At 42.1% G+C, this 17,511-nt stretch overlaps 1 protein-coding gene across 3 annotated transcripts in view; it reads left to right on the forward strand.

The window, feature by feature from the left end:
- Window positions 1-600: 600 nt before the first annotated feature.
- The window catches only part of Ift81 (intraflagellar transport 81), a 54,131-nt gene continuing 37,220 nt past the window's right edge, over window positions 601-17,511 (forward strand). For 2 of the 3 annotated variants that reach the window (XM_090320030.1, XM_090320032.1), the window contains exons 1-9: window positions 601-685; window positions 2,053-2,224; window positions 3,594-3,697; window positions 4,560-4,740; window positions 5,676-5,765; window positions 8,968-9,033; window positions 9,341-9,451; window positions 13,006-13,090; window positions 15,487-15,650. In XM_090320030.1, coding sequence (XP_090176156.1) covers window positions 2,081-2,224; window positions 3,594-3,697; window positions 4,560-4,740; window positions 5,676-5,765; window positions 8,968-9,033; window positions 9,341-9,451; window positions 13,006-13,090; window positions 15,487-15,650 — 945 coding nt within the window. In that variant the 5' untranslated portion in view covers window positions 601-685; window positions 2,053-2,080. Of the gene's footprint in view, window positions 686-921; window positions 979-2,052; window positions 2,225-3,593; window positions 3,698-4,559; window positions 4,741-5,675; window positions 5,766-8,967; window positions 9,034-9,340; window positions 9,452-13,005; window positions 13,091-15,486; window positions 15,651-17,511 lie in introns of those variants that run through there. The other variant, XM_090320031.1, reaches the window with a different exon arrangement.

Below are 17,511 nucleotides of genomic sequence, written 5' to 3' on the forward strand. Positions count from 1 at the left end.
ATGTTTGGGTTGGAAGCCTCAAGGTGAAGTCCAGGTCAAAGGCTTCCTCACTTCCAGCCCAGACAACCTGGCTTCAAAGAACTGCCAGTGGTTGATGTCTGCAACCCGAAAGTACTCAGGAGCCTGAGATGGGAGAATCAGAGCCAGCCTGCCCAGAAAAGTCCATGAGACAGAAGGAAGGAGGGAGGGGGGAGGGAGGAGGGAGAAAAAGGGTAAGGGAGGGAGGGAGACAGAGTGGTGGGGAGCCAGAAAAGGTTCAAGCAGTAGCGCGTTGGCCTTAGGCACAGCGCCCAGGCCCTGAGTTCAAGACCCAGGCCCAGCACACCCGCGCAGGCGCACACGCGCGCGCGTCACCGTCGTCCATCATGCCCGGTAAATGAACAAAACCCACGCATGTAGCATAAACTAGTCGCCTGCTGCTGCCGGACGGTGAAGTCGGGGTAACAGCCCCAGAGGGCCTCGGCTCCGGCACAGAGCCTGGACCTCCGCCACGCGCGTGGCCCGGCGCGGGTCAGCGCTTCGCATGGGGCCCCGCCCACCGCGCGTCCGCGCGCCCCACCCCTTCCGCCGGAAGTGACGCGTCGCCGCGGCCTAGCAACCGTTGCCACGGAGCTGTCTCTAGGAGGCCGCGGGAGCCGGCTGCCTCCGGGGGGGTGGGGCGGTGGTGCCGTGAGGAGAATTTGAGGTAACCTCGCCAACTCGCGGTCGGAACCCCAAAATAGGAGAGGGTTCCCGCCCGCTCCCGGCCCCGCTCACGAGGCGCGGGGGACGCCGCGGCGAAGCCCCGGGGTCGGGGTGCGGCCTGCGGGCCGCGGTGGGGCCCAGGCCGCGGCCTCCCGCGGGTGAACGGACGCGGGGCCCGGGCTGGCTGCGGGGTCCCCGCGTCCCCGCGTCCCCGGCCCGCGGGGCTGGGGGCGCCCGCGGCTGGACCAGGCCGCGCGGTCATCTCTAAATGATTTAAGCAGCAGTTCCCTGAGGGTCAGTGTCCGCCAGTTTCCCTTTGCGGCTCCTGGTTGTGCCGTCGTCCTCACGCCTTTCCTTCCCTAGGGTCAGTTTTATCTGCGCACGGAGTTTCATCACTGTAAACGCTCCTCCTCTGATGCTTTGGTGGTTTTTAGGTGTTCAGAGCCATCCTGCTGGCCATCCCAATTAAAGGCTGAGGCAAAAGGGCTTCCCTTTCTTAGCGTTTAATATCAGGGAACACTGAGGTAGCATTTAGTTTTTTTTTTTTTTTTTTTAACAGATCGTTTTTTAATTGCTAAAACGAAAGCAATTGACCTTGATAAAGCTGTTTTGGCAGTTAAGAAATTAGCTACTCCTTTAAAAAAAAAATGTTAGGATCTTTCTTAGCAATGAGGTCATTTTCTTGAGACTTTGGTTTCCGTTTTCTCTGAAAAGGTCAAGTGGAGCTAAGTCATAAAAGTCTGACAATCCGAGAGGTTTAGATTATATTTCATGTGCGGTGAGACGCCTACAAATGTTCAGGAATGGGGAGAGAGGGCCAACAGACAATAGGAGACTTCCCTCATTGTAGACTAAAAGATATGAAGGCCTGAGTTAGCAAGACAAAGTCCAGGCCTCCCACCTAAGCCAGCAGAGGAAGAGTGGATATCCTGGCTAGAGTGTGCCATTCACTTAGCTTCTGCCTTTCAAGAGAACAAATTCTCAGTTTTTATGTAAGAAATGTTGGATGCTAATTTAAGGGGAAAAAATTAGCAGCATGTCTGCAACTACATGATTAACACCAGGGTAAAAATGATGGTGTATAGGAGAGATATTACCACAGGTAGGATGTATTATTCATTTGTCCTTGTTAATTTGAGTGATTGCTGGCACACTAGAGGCATAGATAGGAATGTGTCATATTAACAGTACATACTGTAACTTTCATAAAAAGGTCTTCATACTCCAATTTGAGTAAAGTAGCCTTTTCATAGTATTCTTATTCCATACAGATTTACACCTTTTATGTCTACTTGCTAGAACTAAATTCTATTTTTCCCTGAGGTTTTCCAATGTTTAACATTTTATTTTCTATTTTTACTCTTCTAGTTTTAAAAGTTATAAGACATAATTAATTATGAGTGATCAAATCAAATTCATTGTGGACAATCTCAATAAGGAGCCTTTTAAGAAGAATTATAATTTAATTACATTTGATTCCCTGGAACCAATGCAACTATTGCAAGTTCTCAATGATGTTCTGGCAGAGATTGACCCAAAGGTAAGAGTCTTTATTTCTTTGTGGCAGGAAAACTAGTTTGCTTCTAAATAACCTGAACCTTAGGCAAGTTACTTGACTTTTCTGGGCCTTATATTTCATACTTACAGTAATAAGTCTTCAAAGTTTTTCTTTTTTTTTTCCCCCTGTCTTGGCGCTTGAACACTGGGCCTGGGTGTTGTCCAGCCTGGGCAGCTCAAGGCTGCCACCCTACTCATGGAGCCACAGCCCCACTTCCCCTTTTCTAGTGATGAATTGGAGATAAGAGTCTCACCATCTTTACTGCCTAGGATGACTTTGAACCGTGATCCTCAGATCTCAGCCTCCTGAGTTGCTAGGATTACACGCGCAAGTCACCTCACCTGGCTTTTAAAGTTTTTCTCTTAACTTCAAGTTTAAATAATGTAGTTGTACCTTACTTAGAAATTATTTCTCTACTAATAGATTTGGTCCTAGAGTGAAAATACTTTTGCAAAAGGTTTTGTTGAATTACAGGTTAGCTCATGTTTTTTATATACTAGTCTTCTCCCCGCCCCTCCCCACTGGGGACACTTTATTTAACTCCTCAGTCCTGGGGCTTGAACTCAGGGCCTGAGTACTGTCCTTTGGCTTTCTCAAGGCTAGCATTCTACGACTTGAGCCACAACACTACTGGCTTTTTCTATGTATGAGCTACTGAGGAATTGAACCTAGGTCTTTGTGCATGCTAGGCAAGCACTCTACCACTAGGCCAAACTCCTGGCCCTGGAGACTTTATTTTATTTTTTGACAGTCCTGGGGCTTGAACTCAGCGCCTGAACACTGTCCTTGAACCTTTTTTTGCTCAAGACTGGCCCTCTACCACTTGAGCCACAGCGGCTCTTTCCTAGTATGTGGTATGGAGGAATGGTGGAACCTAGGGCTTTGTGCATACTAGGCAATCACTCTACCACTAGGCTATGCTCCTGTCTCTGGAGACTCTTTATTTTTAAGATTGACATTTTAAATTGAACTCCTGATCTTAGTGCTCCCTCATTTGGAATCAAGAGCCCCATATGTAAAATGTTTTATGAAGAGACTACTAGCTAGATAATTTTAATCTAGTTAGCTATTTTTTTTTTTTTTTGCCAGTCCTGGGCTTAAGCTCAGGGCCTGAGCACTGTCCTTGGATTTTTCTCAAGGCTAGAACTCTACCACTTGAGCCTCAGCACCACTTCTGGCTTTTTCTAAGTATGTGGTACCAAGGAATCGAACCTGGGTCTTCATGCATGCTAGGCAAGCACTCTACCACTAGGCCAAACTCCCAGCCCAGCTAGCTAATTTTTTTAAGTTTATATATTGCTGTTTGCTAGATATGCAACAATGACATATTTTCAATGTCTTTATTTATTAGCAAGTTGTTGATATCAGAGAGGAGATGCCAGAGCAGACAGCAAAACGGATGTTGAGCCTTCTTGGTATCCTTAAGTACAAGCCTCCAGGAAATGCCACAGACATGTAAGGATCTGCTCACTGCTTTCGTAAACCATAAATCTTCATATACTATAATCAGTATTTTAGACAACACCTTGTTTCCCTGATTGGATGGCCTGAAGATATCACTGAATTTCAGTAGTCTTAATCCTTCAAATGCTACTTTATCATGCAGAAGGCCTAAGTGGGTCAGTCTTTTCCCCTAACCAAAAAAGTCTGCTAAGTATCGTTTTATCATTTGCTTTTCATCCTAGTTTTAAAACAACTTAACCACTATCAACAAAGTGAGGAATAATGGCTGACTGTGCCAATTAATGGTTTTAATCCAACTTCATTGGATACTCTAGTTATATATTGAGAGCCTAATTTTAAAAAAATCAAATTAATATAGGACGGACTTTAGAATAACCTTGGATTTAGCCAGGTGCACTGGCTCAGGTCTGTGATCCTAGCTGTTTTGGAAGGTGAAAATCCAGAGATCGAGTCAAGGATAGCCTGGGTAAAAAGTTCTTGAAGTTCCATCTCAACCAAGGGCTGGATGAAAAGCCACATACCTGTTAGTTTTGGGGAACACTGTGGCTAGGGGCAGTGGTCACTGATCATCCCCAGAAAGTTGGGAAGGATAACAGCCCAGGCTGATGTTGGCATATAGTAAGACCCTACCTCAAAAATAACCCATTCCTAAAAGAGGCTGGAGATATCGCTGAAGTGGTAAGAGAAACTGTGTAGGTCTTAAATTCAGTCCCTACTACCCCCATCACCATCACAAAAAGAAAGCCTTGGCCTTCTCTTTTACCTCGTTATAGGCAGCTTTCATAATGTCAGAAAGCATTGCTAGCTGTACTAATAAGCATTGGCATGGGGTGGGTGTGTTTTTCTTTTACAGGAGTACTTTTCGTCAGGGCTTGGTAATTGGAAGTAAACCTGTTATTTATCCAGTCCTCCACTGGCTTCTTCAGAGAACTAATGAGCTGAAGAAAAGAGCATATTTAGCTCGTTTTTTAATAAAACTTGAGGTACCGAGTGAGTTTCTTCAGGATGAAACAGTGGCTGACACGAATAAACAGGTACACAATATAAGCATAAAAAGGTATTTTGAAACTGTTTGCAATGGATTTCAAAGGTGTTCCTATTATTCATATATGTCATCTCTTGATTGGCATTTCCTGCAGAAATAGGCAGCACCAGAAAGTAAAACAATACTACGTGGTGGTCAGCCATGATCACCTCTTGAACAATGACTGTGTACACAAAGACCAGTGAATGGAGTAGGTGGATGGGAAATGAAAGAAATGAAATGAAGATTTTACTTAGTAGTCGTGGGTAGAATGCTGAGCTGGGGACTGCTGATCAATGTGGTGACTGTGCAGTTTTTGCCATCCAAATTAAAGAGAAACCTGCTAGCATAGTTGTTGCACCAGGATTATGGGAGATGTCAGCACTACCCTGGGCCAGTTGCAACTTGTAAATTCTTCTTCTTCTTCTTCTTCTTCTTCATTTTTTTTTTTTTTTTTTTTTTTGGCCAGTCCTTGGGCTTGAGCTCAGGGCCTGAGCACTGTCCTTGAAAGCTGGAGGTGGAAAGTGAGATGTTTGAGGGATTTAAAGATCAGCATAGTTAAGAGTGTGGAATATGAGGTGGGAAAGTAAACCAGAGATAAAGCTGGAGGAGTATTTAGTGGCCAAACTGTGTGTGTATATATGTGTGTGTGTTAGGGCACGCATGCCCATTCAGGGGCTTGAACTTAGGACCATGTGCTCTTGCTCAGATTTTTTCCATTCATAGTTGGCCTTCAATTGTTTGAGCTTTTTGCTAATTTCACTTTTTATTAATTGGAGATGAGTCTCGCAGGTTGGACTTCTTGTATTGGTTTCAAACCATGATCCTCAGATCTCTGCCCCTGCATAGCTAAGGATTACAGGTGTGAGCTATCAGAGGCCAGCCAGCTTACTTTTTTGTGTGTAATGTGACCGAGTCATTTGTTTCTAACTTACTGTTTTATAGTATGAAGAGTTGATGGAAGCTTTTAAAACTTTGCATAAAGAATGTGAGCAACTCAAGACATCTGGATTTTCTACAGCAGAAATAAGAAGGGTAAGGAAAAGAAATTTAGTAAAATATTTCTTTGGATTTAGACATTGGATTTAGTTTATAAATAGCAAATAGCAACTTTTGTTTGTAGAACCTCTATTCCTGTTTTTTGCTTTTTGCTTTTCCCTTTTGGCCAGTCATGGGGCTTGAACTCAGGGCCTGGGCACTCTCCCTGAGCTCTTTTGCTCAAGGCTAGCACTCTACCACTTTGAACTAGAGTGCCACTTCTGGTTTTCTGGTGGTTACTTTGGAGATAAGAGTCTTAGGACAGTTCTGCCCAGGGCTGGCTTTGAACTGCAATCCTTAATCTTAGCTTCCTGAGTAGCTAGGATTACTGTGTGAGCCACTGGAACTGGGCAGAACCTCTGTTTTTATTTGAAGAAAATAATGAGACCAGGGTAATTCTCAGAGTTCTATGTTGTTGTTATTTTGTGGATCATGAGGTTTGAACTCGTCTGGGCCACTGTCCTTGGGCCTGGGGCCCTAGAGCTCTTTAGCTTTAGGTTACTGCCCTACCCTTGAGCCAAGCCCCATTTCCCATTTTCTAGAGGTTAATTGGAGATAAGAGTCTCAGGTCCTTTTGTGCCTGGGCTGACTTTTTTTTTTTTGCCAGTCCTGGGCACTGTCCTTGTGCTTTCTCAAGCCTACAGCCACAGCACCATTTCTAGTGTTTTTCTGTGTATGTGGTACTGAGGAATTGAAACCAGGTCTTTGTGCATGCTAGGCAAGCACTTTACCACTAGGCCAAACTCCTGGCCCCAGCCCCAATTTTTAAGACTATTTTTTTTTTGTCAGTTGTGGATCTTGAACTTTGGGCTTTGGCTCTGTCCCTGAGCTCTTCAGCTCAAGGCTACTGCTCTACCACATGGAACCACAGTACCACTTCCAATTTCTAAGACTTTTAATGAATATTATTCAAATGTTCACCAGGAAATATTTTTGCTTTTTTTTTTTTTGCCAGTCCTGGGCGTGAGCTCAGGGCCTGAGCCTGTCCTTGGACTTTCTCAAGGCTAGAGTTCTACTACTTGAGCCTCAGCACCACTTCCGGCTTTTTTCTGTGTATATGGTACTGAGGAATCGAACCTGGCTCTTCATGCATGCTAGGCAAGCACTCTACCACTAGGCCAGACTCCCGGCCCCTATTTTTGCATTTTTTTATCAGACATCTAAGTATTTTCCCCAAATCCTTGCTATTCACTCTCTTGGGAATTGAAATAGTTAATTTCATGAAATTTGTTAATTTTAGAATTCCTTAATTATCAATTCCATTTTTATATTCTCATCAAATTGGGAACATTAAATGATTCTTTCCCAATAGAGATGTTAATTCTGACTGAAATGTATGTTAAATGTGTCTGAGACAGCATTGTGAAACCTCTTGTTGCAATTAATACACACACACACTAATAAATGACAACAAAGTAAAATGGCCTGTTGAGGGGAGGAATATTGAAGATGGGGGCAAATGGAGAGGGCAAGTAAAGATGAATGTGGTAGAATAAGTGAGAAAGTAAAGGAAGAGGAAGAAGGAGGGAGTTTTATCAGGATACATTATATCTGTATATTTTATATACATATGTATGCCATGCTCTAGAGATAACCACTCTTCCTATTTCAGTAAATATATTTCAACCCTTTCCTTGGAATTGAACTGTGTACAAATGTTATAATTTGCTTCTTTCAAATGTCATATCATGACTCTCTCACATCATTAAACATTCTACTGCATAATTTTTAATGACTTTCATTGTACTTTACTGTAGTTTATTTAACAATCTTCATTTAGAATGTTTTAATTTTTAGAATATTATTGACACCAGTGAGAATGCTTATAGAGTCTGTGACTTTATCATGCATATTTTATTAAACTAAATCCCCAAATATGGAATTACTGAAGTAGAAGGAATGCATGCTTACTTTAGAACTTATGTTATTCTTTAGTACAGTGCTATAGTAGTAAAAGTATCCATTTCTGTGGTTCTACCAATATTGACTTGTAGTATTTCTATACTAGCATTAGAAAGGACTTTTTGTCTTCATTATAAAAAATTCATGAAGCTGATTAGAAGAAAGGTAACTTCTTTTTAGTGTCTTTCTCTGGGGGGAGAGGGAATTGATTAATTAACAAACCATACACAAATTTTGGGGGGTTTTTTGGTCAGTCTTGGGGCTTGGGCCTGGGCATTGTCCCTGAGCTCTTCAGCTCAAGGCTACCACCCTATCCCTGGAGCCCCGGCACCACTTCTGCTTTGCTAGTGGTTAATTGGAGATAAGAATCTCACTTTCTTTTTTTTTTTTTTGCCAGTCCTGGGCTTGGGCTCAGGGCCTGAGCACTGGCCTTGGATTTTCTCAAGGCTAGAGCTCTACTATTTGAGCCTCAGCACCACTTCTGGCATTTTTCTGTCTGTGATGTGTATAGTACCGAGGAACTGAACCTGGCTCTTCCTGAATGCTAGGCGAGCACTCTACCACTAGACCAAACTCCCAGTCAAGAGTTTTTTTTTTGTTTTTTTTTTTGTGAGTCATGGGTCTTGAACTCAGCCTGGGCGCTGTCCTTGAAATCTTTAGCTCAAGGCTACCACCCTACCCTTGAGCCAAGCCCCACTTCCAGTTTTCTACAGGTTGATTGGAGATAAGAGTCTCAGGTCCTTTTGTGCCTGGGCTGGCTTTGAACCTTGATCCTCAGATCTCAGCCTTCTGAGTAGCTAGGATTACAGGCGTGAGTCACTACGCCTGGCTCAAATTTATGCGTCTTGAGAATATCATAGCCTTAGAAATAATCTTGATGGAAAATTGGCACAGTACATGGTTTGGCACGTAACAGAGCAGATGGAGAGTCAGCAGCTGTTGTTCATGTATTTAGACCTGCACACTTCCCACTATAGAAGATTTTTTGAAAAATCCTGTGCCCATATTTGGAATCAGAACACAAATGTGCTGGTTGGCAGCTTTACTTTGCTGTGTTATAACCTGCTTTAGTTGCTTTTCTAGATGAACACTAAACTGCCAAAAAAAAATTATTCTGCATAAAGAACCTTGGGGAGTAGAGGGAATAGAAATATCCTTTATCCAAAGAAGATCTTTGTTCCTTAGTGCTCAGGTTGTACATGAAAAAAATGATAGATACATAATCATATAAACACCTTATTAGAATGCTACAGTCTAAGAGTGCTTTTAATGTCCTCTTTGCCACTTTTTTTTTTAGGATATTAATGCAATGGAGGAGGAAAAAGATCAGCTTATTAAGAGGGTTGAACGTTTGAAGAAAAGGGTAAGTTGAGGATTAGTTTTGTAAACTTTGGCCCCAAATCCCAAGAACTAGCAAAGAATTAGGAATGCAATTAAAGATTAATCTAGGCTTGGGTATACATAAGAGGATAGGCTGAGGCAGGGAAAGTAATTCTCCCTCAGCCAGTAGAAAGAAAAAACCTTTAAGAACCTGGAGTCTAGACCTTTGCTGTCACCTCTAAGGAAGTACTGTTTACCAAAAGGAAATAAGTAGATGTCTGAGTCATGTGACATGCTAATTTCTTTCTCAAATCTGACAGTAACATGTACTACTTATTCCTTTACTGTAGGTGGAGACAGTTCAGAATCATCAGCAGATGCTTAAAATAGCAAGGCAACTTCGAGTTGAGAAAGAGAGAGAAGAATTTCTTGCACAACAGAAACAGGAACAAAAGAACCAGGTATATATATATAAGGTTTATATTCTCAAAGTGAAAGGAGTATCTCCTTTTGGTAATTCAACTGTGAAGAGAAAACAAATTAGAAATGTAGATTTTTTTTTTCAATTGTGGGTCTTGACCTCAGGGCCTGGGCAATGTCCTGAGCTCTTTTGCTCAAGGCTAGCACTGTACCACTTCAAGCCACAGATCCATTTCTGGTTTTTGAGTGGCTAATTGGAGATAAGCGTTTCATGTAGAATTTTTTGCCTGGGCTGGCTTTGAACTGTGATCCTTAGATCTCAGCCTCCTGAGTAGCAGATATGAGCCATGGGCACCTGGCTGAAATGTAGAATTTGATAGAAATACTCTTCAGAGCATTCTGTGGCACCAGTGACCACAGCAGTATGTCCTTGTGGATTCTGTGCTGTTTGCGTCTCTGTATAGTCTTTTAGACTCTGCTTGGTTCAAGTTGTTTTCACATACCAAGATTCATTGTAATGGGAAGCTATCAGGTCAACTGCTAATGAAACTGACAGAATCTCTAAGGGCATCATTAGATTTCTGAAGTTGTAAGAACATTCTCCTTGTTTCACTGATCATAGCACCCTTTCCATTTTACTCCAGTACCAAATAAGTGCATCATGAAAAAACTAAAAATCACCCACATTCTCTACTTTTAAACTTCATAGTAAATTGGGTGCCAGTTCTCTTGCTCATAATCCTAGCTACTTAGGAGGCTGGGATCTGAAGATTACAGTTCAAAATCAGCCTGGGCATGAGCATTAAAGTCCGTGAGACTCTTATCTCCAATTAACCGCTAGCAAACCAGAAGTGGTGCTCAAGTGGTAGAGCTCTAGCCTTGAGCTGAAGAGCTCAGGGACAGGGCCCAGGCTTAGAGGTCAAGCACCAGGACAGAAAAGAAAAAAGCAAACCCAAAAACTTCATACTAAAGAAAAATATTATTTGACCCCAAATCATTACCTTTATTTATTAAATATGTGTCTCAAAATCTGAATAGACATAGATTTGAAAATACCTCTCAAATCGGTTCTGTTTATAAACGTCCTGTTGAAATAGATATTGAACTCCATTGGAACTTGACTTGTATCAAGTCAAAAGGAGCTTGCTGCTTTTCCTTAGCCTTTTGCTAGTCCTGGGGCTTGAACTCAGGGCCTGAACACTGTCCTTGGGCTTTCCTTATGGCTAATGCTCTACCATTTGAGCCACAACACCACTTCTGACTTTTTCTGTGTATGTGGTAATGAGGAATGGAACCCAGGTCTTTGTGTATGCTAAACAAGTACTCTACTCGTAGGCCACACTCTTGGCCCTACAACCTTTTTTTTCCCTAATAGTCCTGGGGCTTAGACTCAGGGTCTGAGCACTATCCTTGGGCTTTCCTCAAGGCTACTGCTCTGTCACTTTAGCCACAGCATCATTTCCGGCCTTTTCTGTGTATGTGGCACAGAGAAATTCAACCTGGGTCTTGGTACATGCTAGGCAAGCACTCTGGCCAGTGTAGCACCTATTTCTGATTAAGACTTTGTAGGATGGGGCCGGGAGTTTGGCCTAGTGGTTAAAGTGCTTGCCTAGCATGCATGAAGACCCGGGTTCGATTCCTCGGTACCACATATATAGAAAAAAGCCAGAAGTGGTGCTGAGGCTCAAGTGGTAGAGCTCTAGCCTTGAGAAAGTCCAAGGACAGTGCTCAGGCCCTGAGCTCAAGCCCAGGACTGGCAAAAAAAAAAAAAAAAAGACTTTGTAAGAATGTTAACATTGTTTAAGACAAAACCATGTTACACAAGAAAAGCTTGATGTAATTTTTATTTAACAAATTTTTTTTAGTTTTGCCTGTCCTGGGGACTGAACTCAGGGCCTGAGCACTGTCCTTGGGCTTTCTCAAGGCTAGAGTTCTACCACTTTGAGCCACAATATCACTTCCAGCTTTCTCTATGTATGTGATACTGAGGAATTGAACCCAGGTCTTCGGGCATACTAGGAAAGTACTCTACTACTATCCCAAATTCTTTCTTTTCTTTTCTCTCTCTCTCTCTCTCTCCTTCCTTCCTTCCTTCCTTCCTTCCCTCCTTCCTTCCTTTCTTTCTTTCTTTCTTTCTTTCTTTCTTTCTTTCTTTCTTTCTTTCTTTCTTTTTCCCAGTCCTGGAGCTAGAACTCAGGGCCTGGGCACTGTCCTTGAGCTTTCTCAAGGCTAGTGCTCTACCACTTGAGCCATAGAACCCCTTCTGTCTTTTTCTGTGTATCTAGTTCCAAGGAATTGAACCCAGGCCTTCATGAATGCTTGGTAAGGACTCTACCATTAATTAGGCCATACTCCTGGCCCCCAAAAACTTTTAATCACTACATTCAAATAACTAAAAAAATTCTAAAAGCTTTTAAAGAGAAATTACTTGAAAGGATACTGAGCCAGTTACTTTTTTTTTTTTTTCAGGCCTGGGCTTGAACTCAGGGCCTGAATGCTATCCTTGGGCTTTCTCAAGGCTAGTGCTCTACGACTTGAGCTACAGCGCCACTTCTGGCTTTTTCTGTGTATGTGATACCAATGAATTGAATCTAGGGCTTTGTGCATGCTAGGCAAGCACTCTACCAGCTCTTCAGCTCAAGGCTGTCATCCTACTCCCTGAACTACAGGGCCACTCTTCTGGTTTCCTGGTGATTAATTGGAGATAAGAATCTCTTGATCGGCCTGGAGTTTGGCTTAGTGGTTAAAGTGCTTGCCCAGCATGCACAAAGACCCGGGTTCGACTCCACGGTACCATATACATAGAAAAAAGCCGGAAGTGGTGCTGAGGCTCAAGTGGTAGAGCTCTAGCCTTGAGAGAGTCCAAGGACAGAGCTCAGGCCCTGAGATCAAGCCCAGGACTGGCAAAAAAAAAAAAAAAAAAAAAAAAGAATCTCTTGGTCTTTAATGCTTGGGCTGGCTTTAAACCTCTGATCCTCAGATCTCAGCCTCCTGAGTAGCTAGGATTACAGGCATGAGCCATTTGCATCTGCCTTGTTTTTTGTTGTTGTTTGTTTTTTGCTAGTCCTGGGGCTTGAACTCAGGACTTGAACACTGTCCTTGGGCCTTCTCAAGGCTATAGCTCTACTACTTGAGCCACAGTACTATTTCTGGCTTTTTTTCTTATGTGTGTGGTAGCAAGGAATTGAACCTGGGTCTTTGTGCATGCTAGGCAAGCACTTTACCACTAGGCCAAACTCCCAGCCCCTTGTTTTCATTTTAATGCAATATTTTTCTTAACTTTTTGCTTGCCTATGTGAGTGTAACATTTATTTTAGAGGGGTGGGGTCATGGGGTTTGTACTCAGCCTGGGCGCTGTCCCTGAGCTCTTCATCTCAAGGCTACCACCCTACCCTTGAGCCAAGCCCCACTTCTCATTTTCTAGAGGTTAACTGGAGGTCAGAGCCTCAAGTCCTTTTGTGCCCTGGCTGGCTTTGAACCTTGAACCTCAGATCTCAGCCTCTTGAGTAGCTAGGATTACAGGCATGAGCCACCGTGCCCAGCTGTGAATATAACTTTTAATAGACTAATCAAATAATCAAATTGTATTTTAAAGCTATTTCATGCAGTGCAAAGATTACAGAGAGTACAAAACCAGCTGAAAAGTATGCGCCATGCTGCAGCAGATGCAAAGCCTGAAAGTAAGTGGAAATGATTGTATAATAGTGATGATTAGAGAGTTTTGACTTAATTTAAGCAATCAATAGGGATTAATTATTGTCTGTGTGATTGTGTCTATATTAATTATTGTCTCTGATGCCATTCATATGAAATGTCCCAAATGGAAAATCCATAGAGAAAGAAATCAAATCATGTTAGTAGTTTGCCTAGGCCCTGGAGGGCAGCCGTGTGGGGGTTTGGAGTTGGAGATTTCTTTTGAGGCTGATAATAGTGTTCCAGAATTGCTTGTGCTAATGGCTGAAATGTGAATATGTTGAAAAACATTGAAGTATACATTCAAGTAGGTAGGCTTTTATGGGGCTGATGGAGTGGGTTAAGAGGTAGAGCTTATGCTTAGCAAGCATAAGACAAAGACCCTGAGTTCAAATCCCAGTACTGCCTCTCCCAAAGCTGGAGATAAACTAGTTATCTCGTAACTAGAGAAGCCAGGAAAGCACGGAGGAAGCACTGCTTGACTACTGGTGTTCATTGAATACTTTTCCATGTCTTCCTTTCTTCAGTCCTGAAAACAAAGGGGAGATTGAAGGAATGAATGGAAAACTTGTGAACTTGCCATTAGTAGGTTTTTATGCAGTGGGACTAAAAATAATTTTAAGGCTTTGGGCCAGACTTTTTACACAGCTTTAAGTGCATAGAATGCTTAAGCCGGAAATTCATTGTTTTAAAGTCAAGCGAGAATTTGTAAATGTGGAATGGAAAGATCTGAAATAAACTTCATAAAGCTTTTTAGGCTGGGAATTCATAACAAAACCATTATTCATGGAAAGTCTGTGTTTGTATGGTGATGCATCTTTCAAAACAGGAAACTGTTCAAACTTAAACATGTAATCTAAGTTTTCATTTAACTGTAAACTAATACTTTATGAAATAAAAGTTACCAAACTTAAAACATTCATGAATGTAGATACTTTGCTTCTCCAAATTTTAACTTTAGTAATGTCTTCATTGGTTTGGATCCTGACAAGTTACAAATTGCATCCAGAAGTATTGCAAAAGAAAAAGAACAAATGACCACTTATTAAAGAGAGCACCTGGGGTAGATTTCATTTGTGTTTTCTTTTGGTTCGTTGATTTCTTAAATACTCAGAAGGTACAAGAGAATGAAAACATTTATCAGATTCTCCAAGCGTTTCTTTTCAATATCATAAGATTATAAATAAGAAGGTTGTAAAATTGAAAAAAATCAGCCAGGCACTGGTGGCTGTGAGGATCTGAGAATTGCAATTGGAAGCCATTCCTGGCAGGAACGTCCATGAGACTTTTTTTTTTTTTTTGCTAGTGCTGGGGCTTGAACTCAGTGCCTGGACACTGTCCCTGAACCTCTTTGTGCTCAAGGCTAGGGTTCTACCACTTGAGCCACAGTGTCACTTCTGGCTTTTTCTTTTTATGTGGTACTGGGGAATTAAACCCAGAGCTTCCTACATGCTAATATGCTAGGCAAGCACTCTACCACTAAGCCACACTAAGCCACATTCGCAGCCTAAACTTTTTTTGTGTGTGTGGGTCATGGGGTTTGAACTCAGCCTGGGTGCTGTCCCTGAGCTCTTCAGCTCAAGGCTACCCCCCCTACCCCTGAGACAAGCCCCACTTCCTATTTTTCTAGAGGTTAATTGGAGATAGGGTCTTTTTGTGCCCAGGCTGGCTTTGAACCCTGATCCTCAGATCTCAGCCTCCTGAGTAGCTAGGATTACAGGCATGAGCCACTGAGCCCAGCCCAACTGTAGACTCTTTATCTGCAATAAACTACTCAGAAAAAAGCCAGAAATGGCACTATGGCTCAAGTGGTAGAGCGCTAACCTTGAGCACAGAGAGACTCAGGGGCAGCACCCAAGCCTTGAGTTCAGCCCAAGGACTGGCAAAAATAACTAAATAAATAAATCATACCACTTTTCCTGTAATTGTTTATTCTTTTATGTAAGTTATGCTTAATAATCATTCTAATTTATAACCAAAGACTTCGATGGCAAATTTTACATTATTAATTTATTTTGGTGAGTTGTGGGGTTTGAACTCAGGGCCTGCATGCTGGTCTGAGCTTTTTCACTCAAGGCCAGTGTTCTATCACTTTGAACCACAGTACCACTTCTGGTTTTCTGATGGTTAATTGGAAATTAGCATCTCATGGATTTTCCTGCCCAGACTGTCTTCAACTGTGATCCTTAGATCTTAGCCTGTTGAGTACCTGATATTATAGATGTGGCCACCAGTGCCTGGTCAGTGTCCAGTTTCTATACTGGATATTGTACAGAATGCTTTGACAGATACGCCCTTTCTAGGTCATGTATTTCCAATCCTGTGCAGCATTATCAAAATACCTACCCTGCTGAACTATTCATTTCCTTTTTCCCCCCTAAAGGTTTAATGAAGAGGCTAGAGGAGGAGATAAAATTTAATTCATATATGGTAACTGAAAAATTTCCTAAAGAATTAGAGAACAAGAAAAAAGAATTGCATTTTTTACAAAAGGTGGTTTCAGAGCCAGCAATGGGCCATTCTGATCTTGTTGAACTTGAATCTAAAGTAAGTGACATCAGCATTCATCTTTTTATAGCATCCAATTTTATTCATTCCCAGTTTTGTAAGAATTATGTTTATCTGCTCTCTAGAGTGCCCCACCTCATTACTCTAAAGATAGACTGTGCCAAGGGGTCGTAACTTGTTGATGAGTTGTCCTTATAAGAAATGATAGAATCTTGTCCAACAAGAAATGTACTCACTACTTTATGTATGAAACTGTAACCCCTCTGTACATTGCCCTGACAATAAAATTAAATAAAAAGAAAAGAAATTACATGATAGTATGATGTTACTTAATACACGTGGTATCATAAAAGCCAGGAGTTTGGCCTCGTGGTAGAGAGCTTGCCTAGCATAGATGAAGCCCTGGGTTTAATTCCTTGGTACAATATACACAGAAAAAGCCGGAAGTGGTGCTGTGGCTCAAGTGGTAGAGATCTACCACTTGAAAGTCTAAAGACAGTGCTCAAGCCCTGAGTTGAAGCTCCAGGACTGGCTAAAAAAATTATCTATCTATCTATGTAAAATCAGAGAGCAAAATTTGAAATATTTTGTAGGCATACTATAGCAATTCTATAGTAAAAATGGATATTTTAATTTTAATTAAATGTATCACCTTTCGAATTACTCAACTTTATTGTAATGCTCACTGAGACATTGTATCATGTAATATTTCTGTTCCCTAGAAATAAAACAGTCGGGTGTGTGTGTGTGTGTGCGTGTAAAGAGAGAGAGAGAGAGAGAGAGAGGAGACAGAGAGTTTGGGGGCTTAAACTCAGGACCTGGGCATTGTTCTCCCAGCTGTTTTGCTCAAGGCTAGTGCTCTACCACTTGAGCCATAGCTCTGCTTCCAGCTTTTTTGGCAGTTACTTGTAGATAAGAATCTCACACTTTTTTTTTTTTTCCTGGGCTGGCTTTAAGTCACAATCCTCAGATCTTAGCTGCGAGTAGCTAGAATTATAGGCATGAGCCACCGGCATCTGACTTTGTTGGAATTATTTATTTTTGAAATAGGGTGTCACTAACTATGCCTAACTGACTGGCCTTGAAGACAGGATCATTTTGCTTTCCCATACTGAGTAGCTGGAATTACAGTCAAACACCACTATGCCAGGCTTAACTTAAGGTTTTAGACAACATCTTTTTTTTTCTTTTTCTTGCCAGTCTTGAGGCTTAAACTAAGGTCCTCATCACTGTCCTTGGGCTTTCTCGAGGCTAGACTAGAGCTCTACCACTTGAGCCACAGCACTATTCCAGCTTTTTCTTTTTTTTTTTTTTGCCAGTCCTGGGCTTGAGCTCAGGGCTTGAGCACTGTCCTTGGACTTTCTCAAGGCTAGAGCTCTACCACTTGAGCCTCAGCACCACTTCTGGCTTTTTGCTACGTATGTGGGGTACCGAGGAATCGAACCCGGGTCTTCATGCATGCTAGGCAAGCACTTTAACCACTAGGCCAAACTCCCGGCCCCTATTCCAGCTTTTTCTATGTATGTTGCACCGAGGAATCAAACCCCAGTCTTCATGCATGCTAGGTATGCACTCTACCACTAGGCCAAACTCCCATCCAGACAGCATTTTAAAAAATAATAATATACAAATATTAGACGTGGACGATTAAACCCATATACGTAATCAAATTGTTTCAATATATCAAGAAAAGTAAATTGTTCCTAAAAATCATTATGATCCAGTCATAATATTAGTGGAACTATTCCTTTTCTCTGGGTGTGAGTCAGTCGTGGGACTTGAACTCTGGGCCTGGGTGCTGTTAGCTCAAGGCTAGCACTCTTATCACTTGAGCCACAGTGCCACTTCCAGTTTTCTGGTGGTTAGTTGGAGATAAGAATCACGTGGGGCTGGGAGTTTG

Source organism: Megascapheus bottae, chromosome 28 (genome assembly GCF_031878675.1).
Source record: "Megascapheus bottae isolate mThoBot1 chromosome 28, mThoBot2.hap1, whole genome shotgun sequence".
Classification (NCBI taxonomy): Eukaryota; Metazoa; Chordata; class Mammalia; order Rodentia; family Geomyidae; genus Megascapheus; species Megascapheus bottae.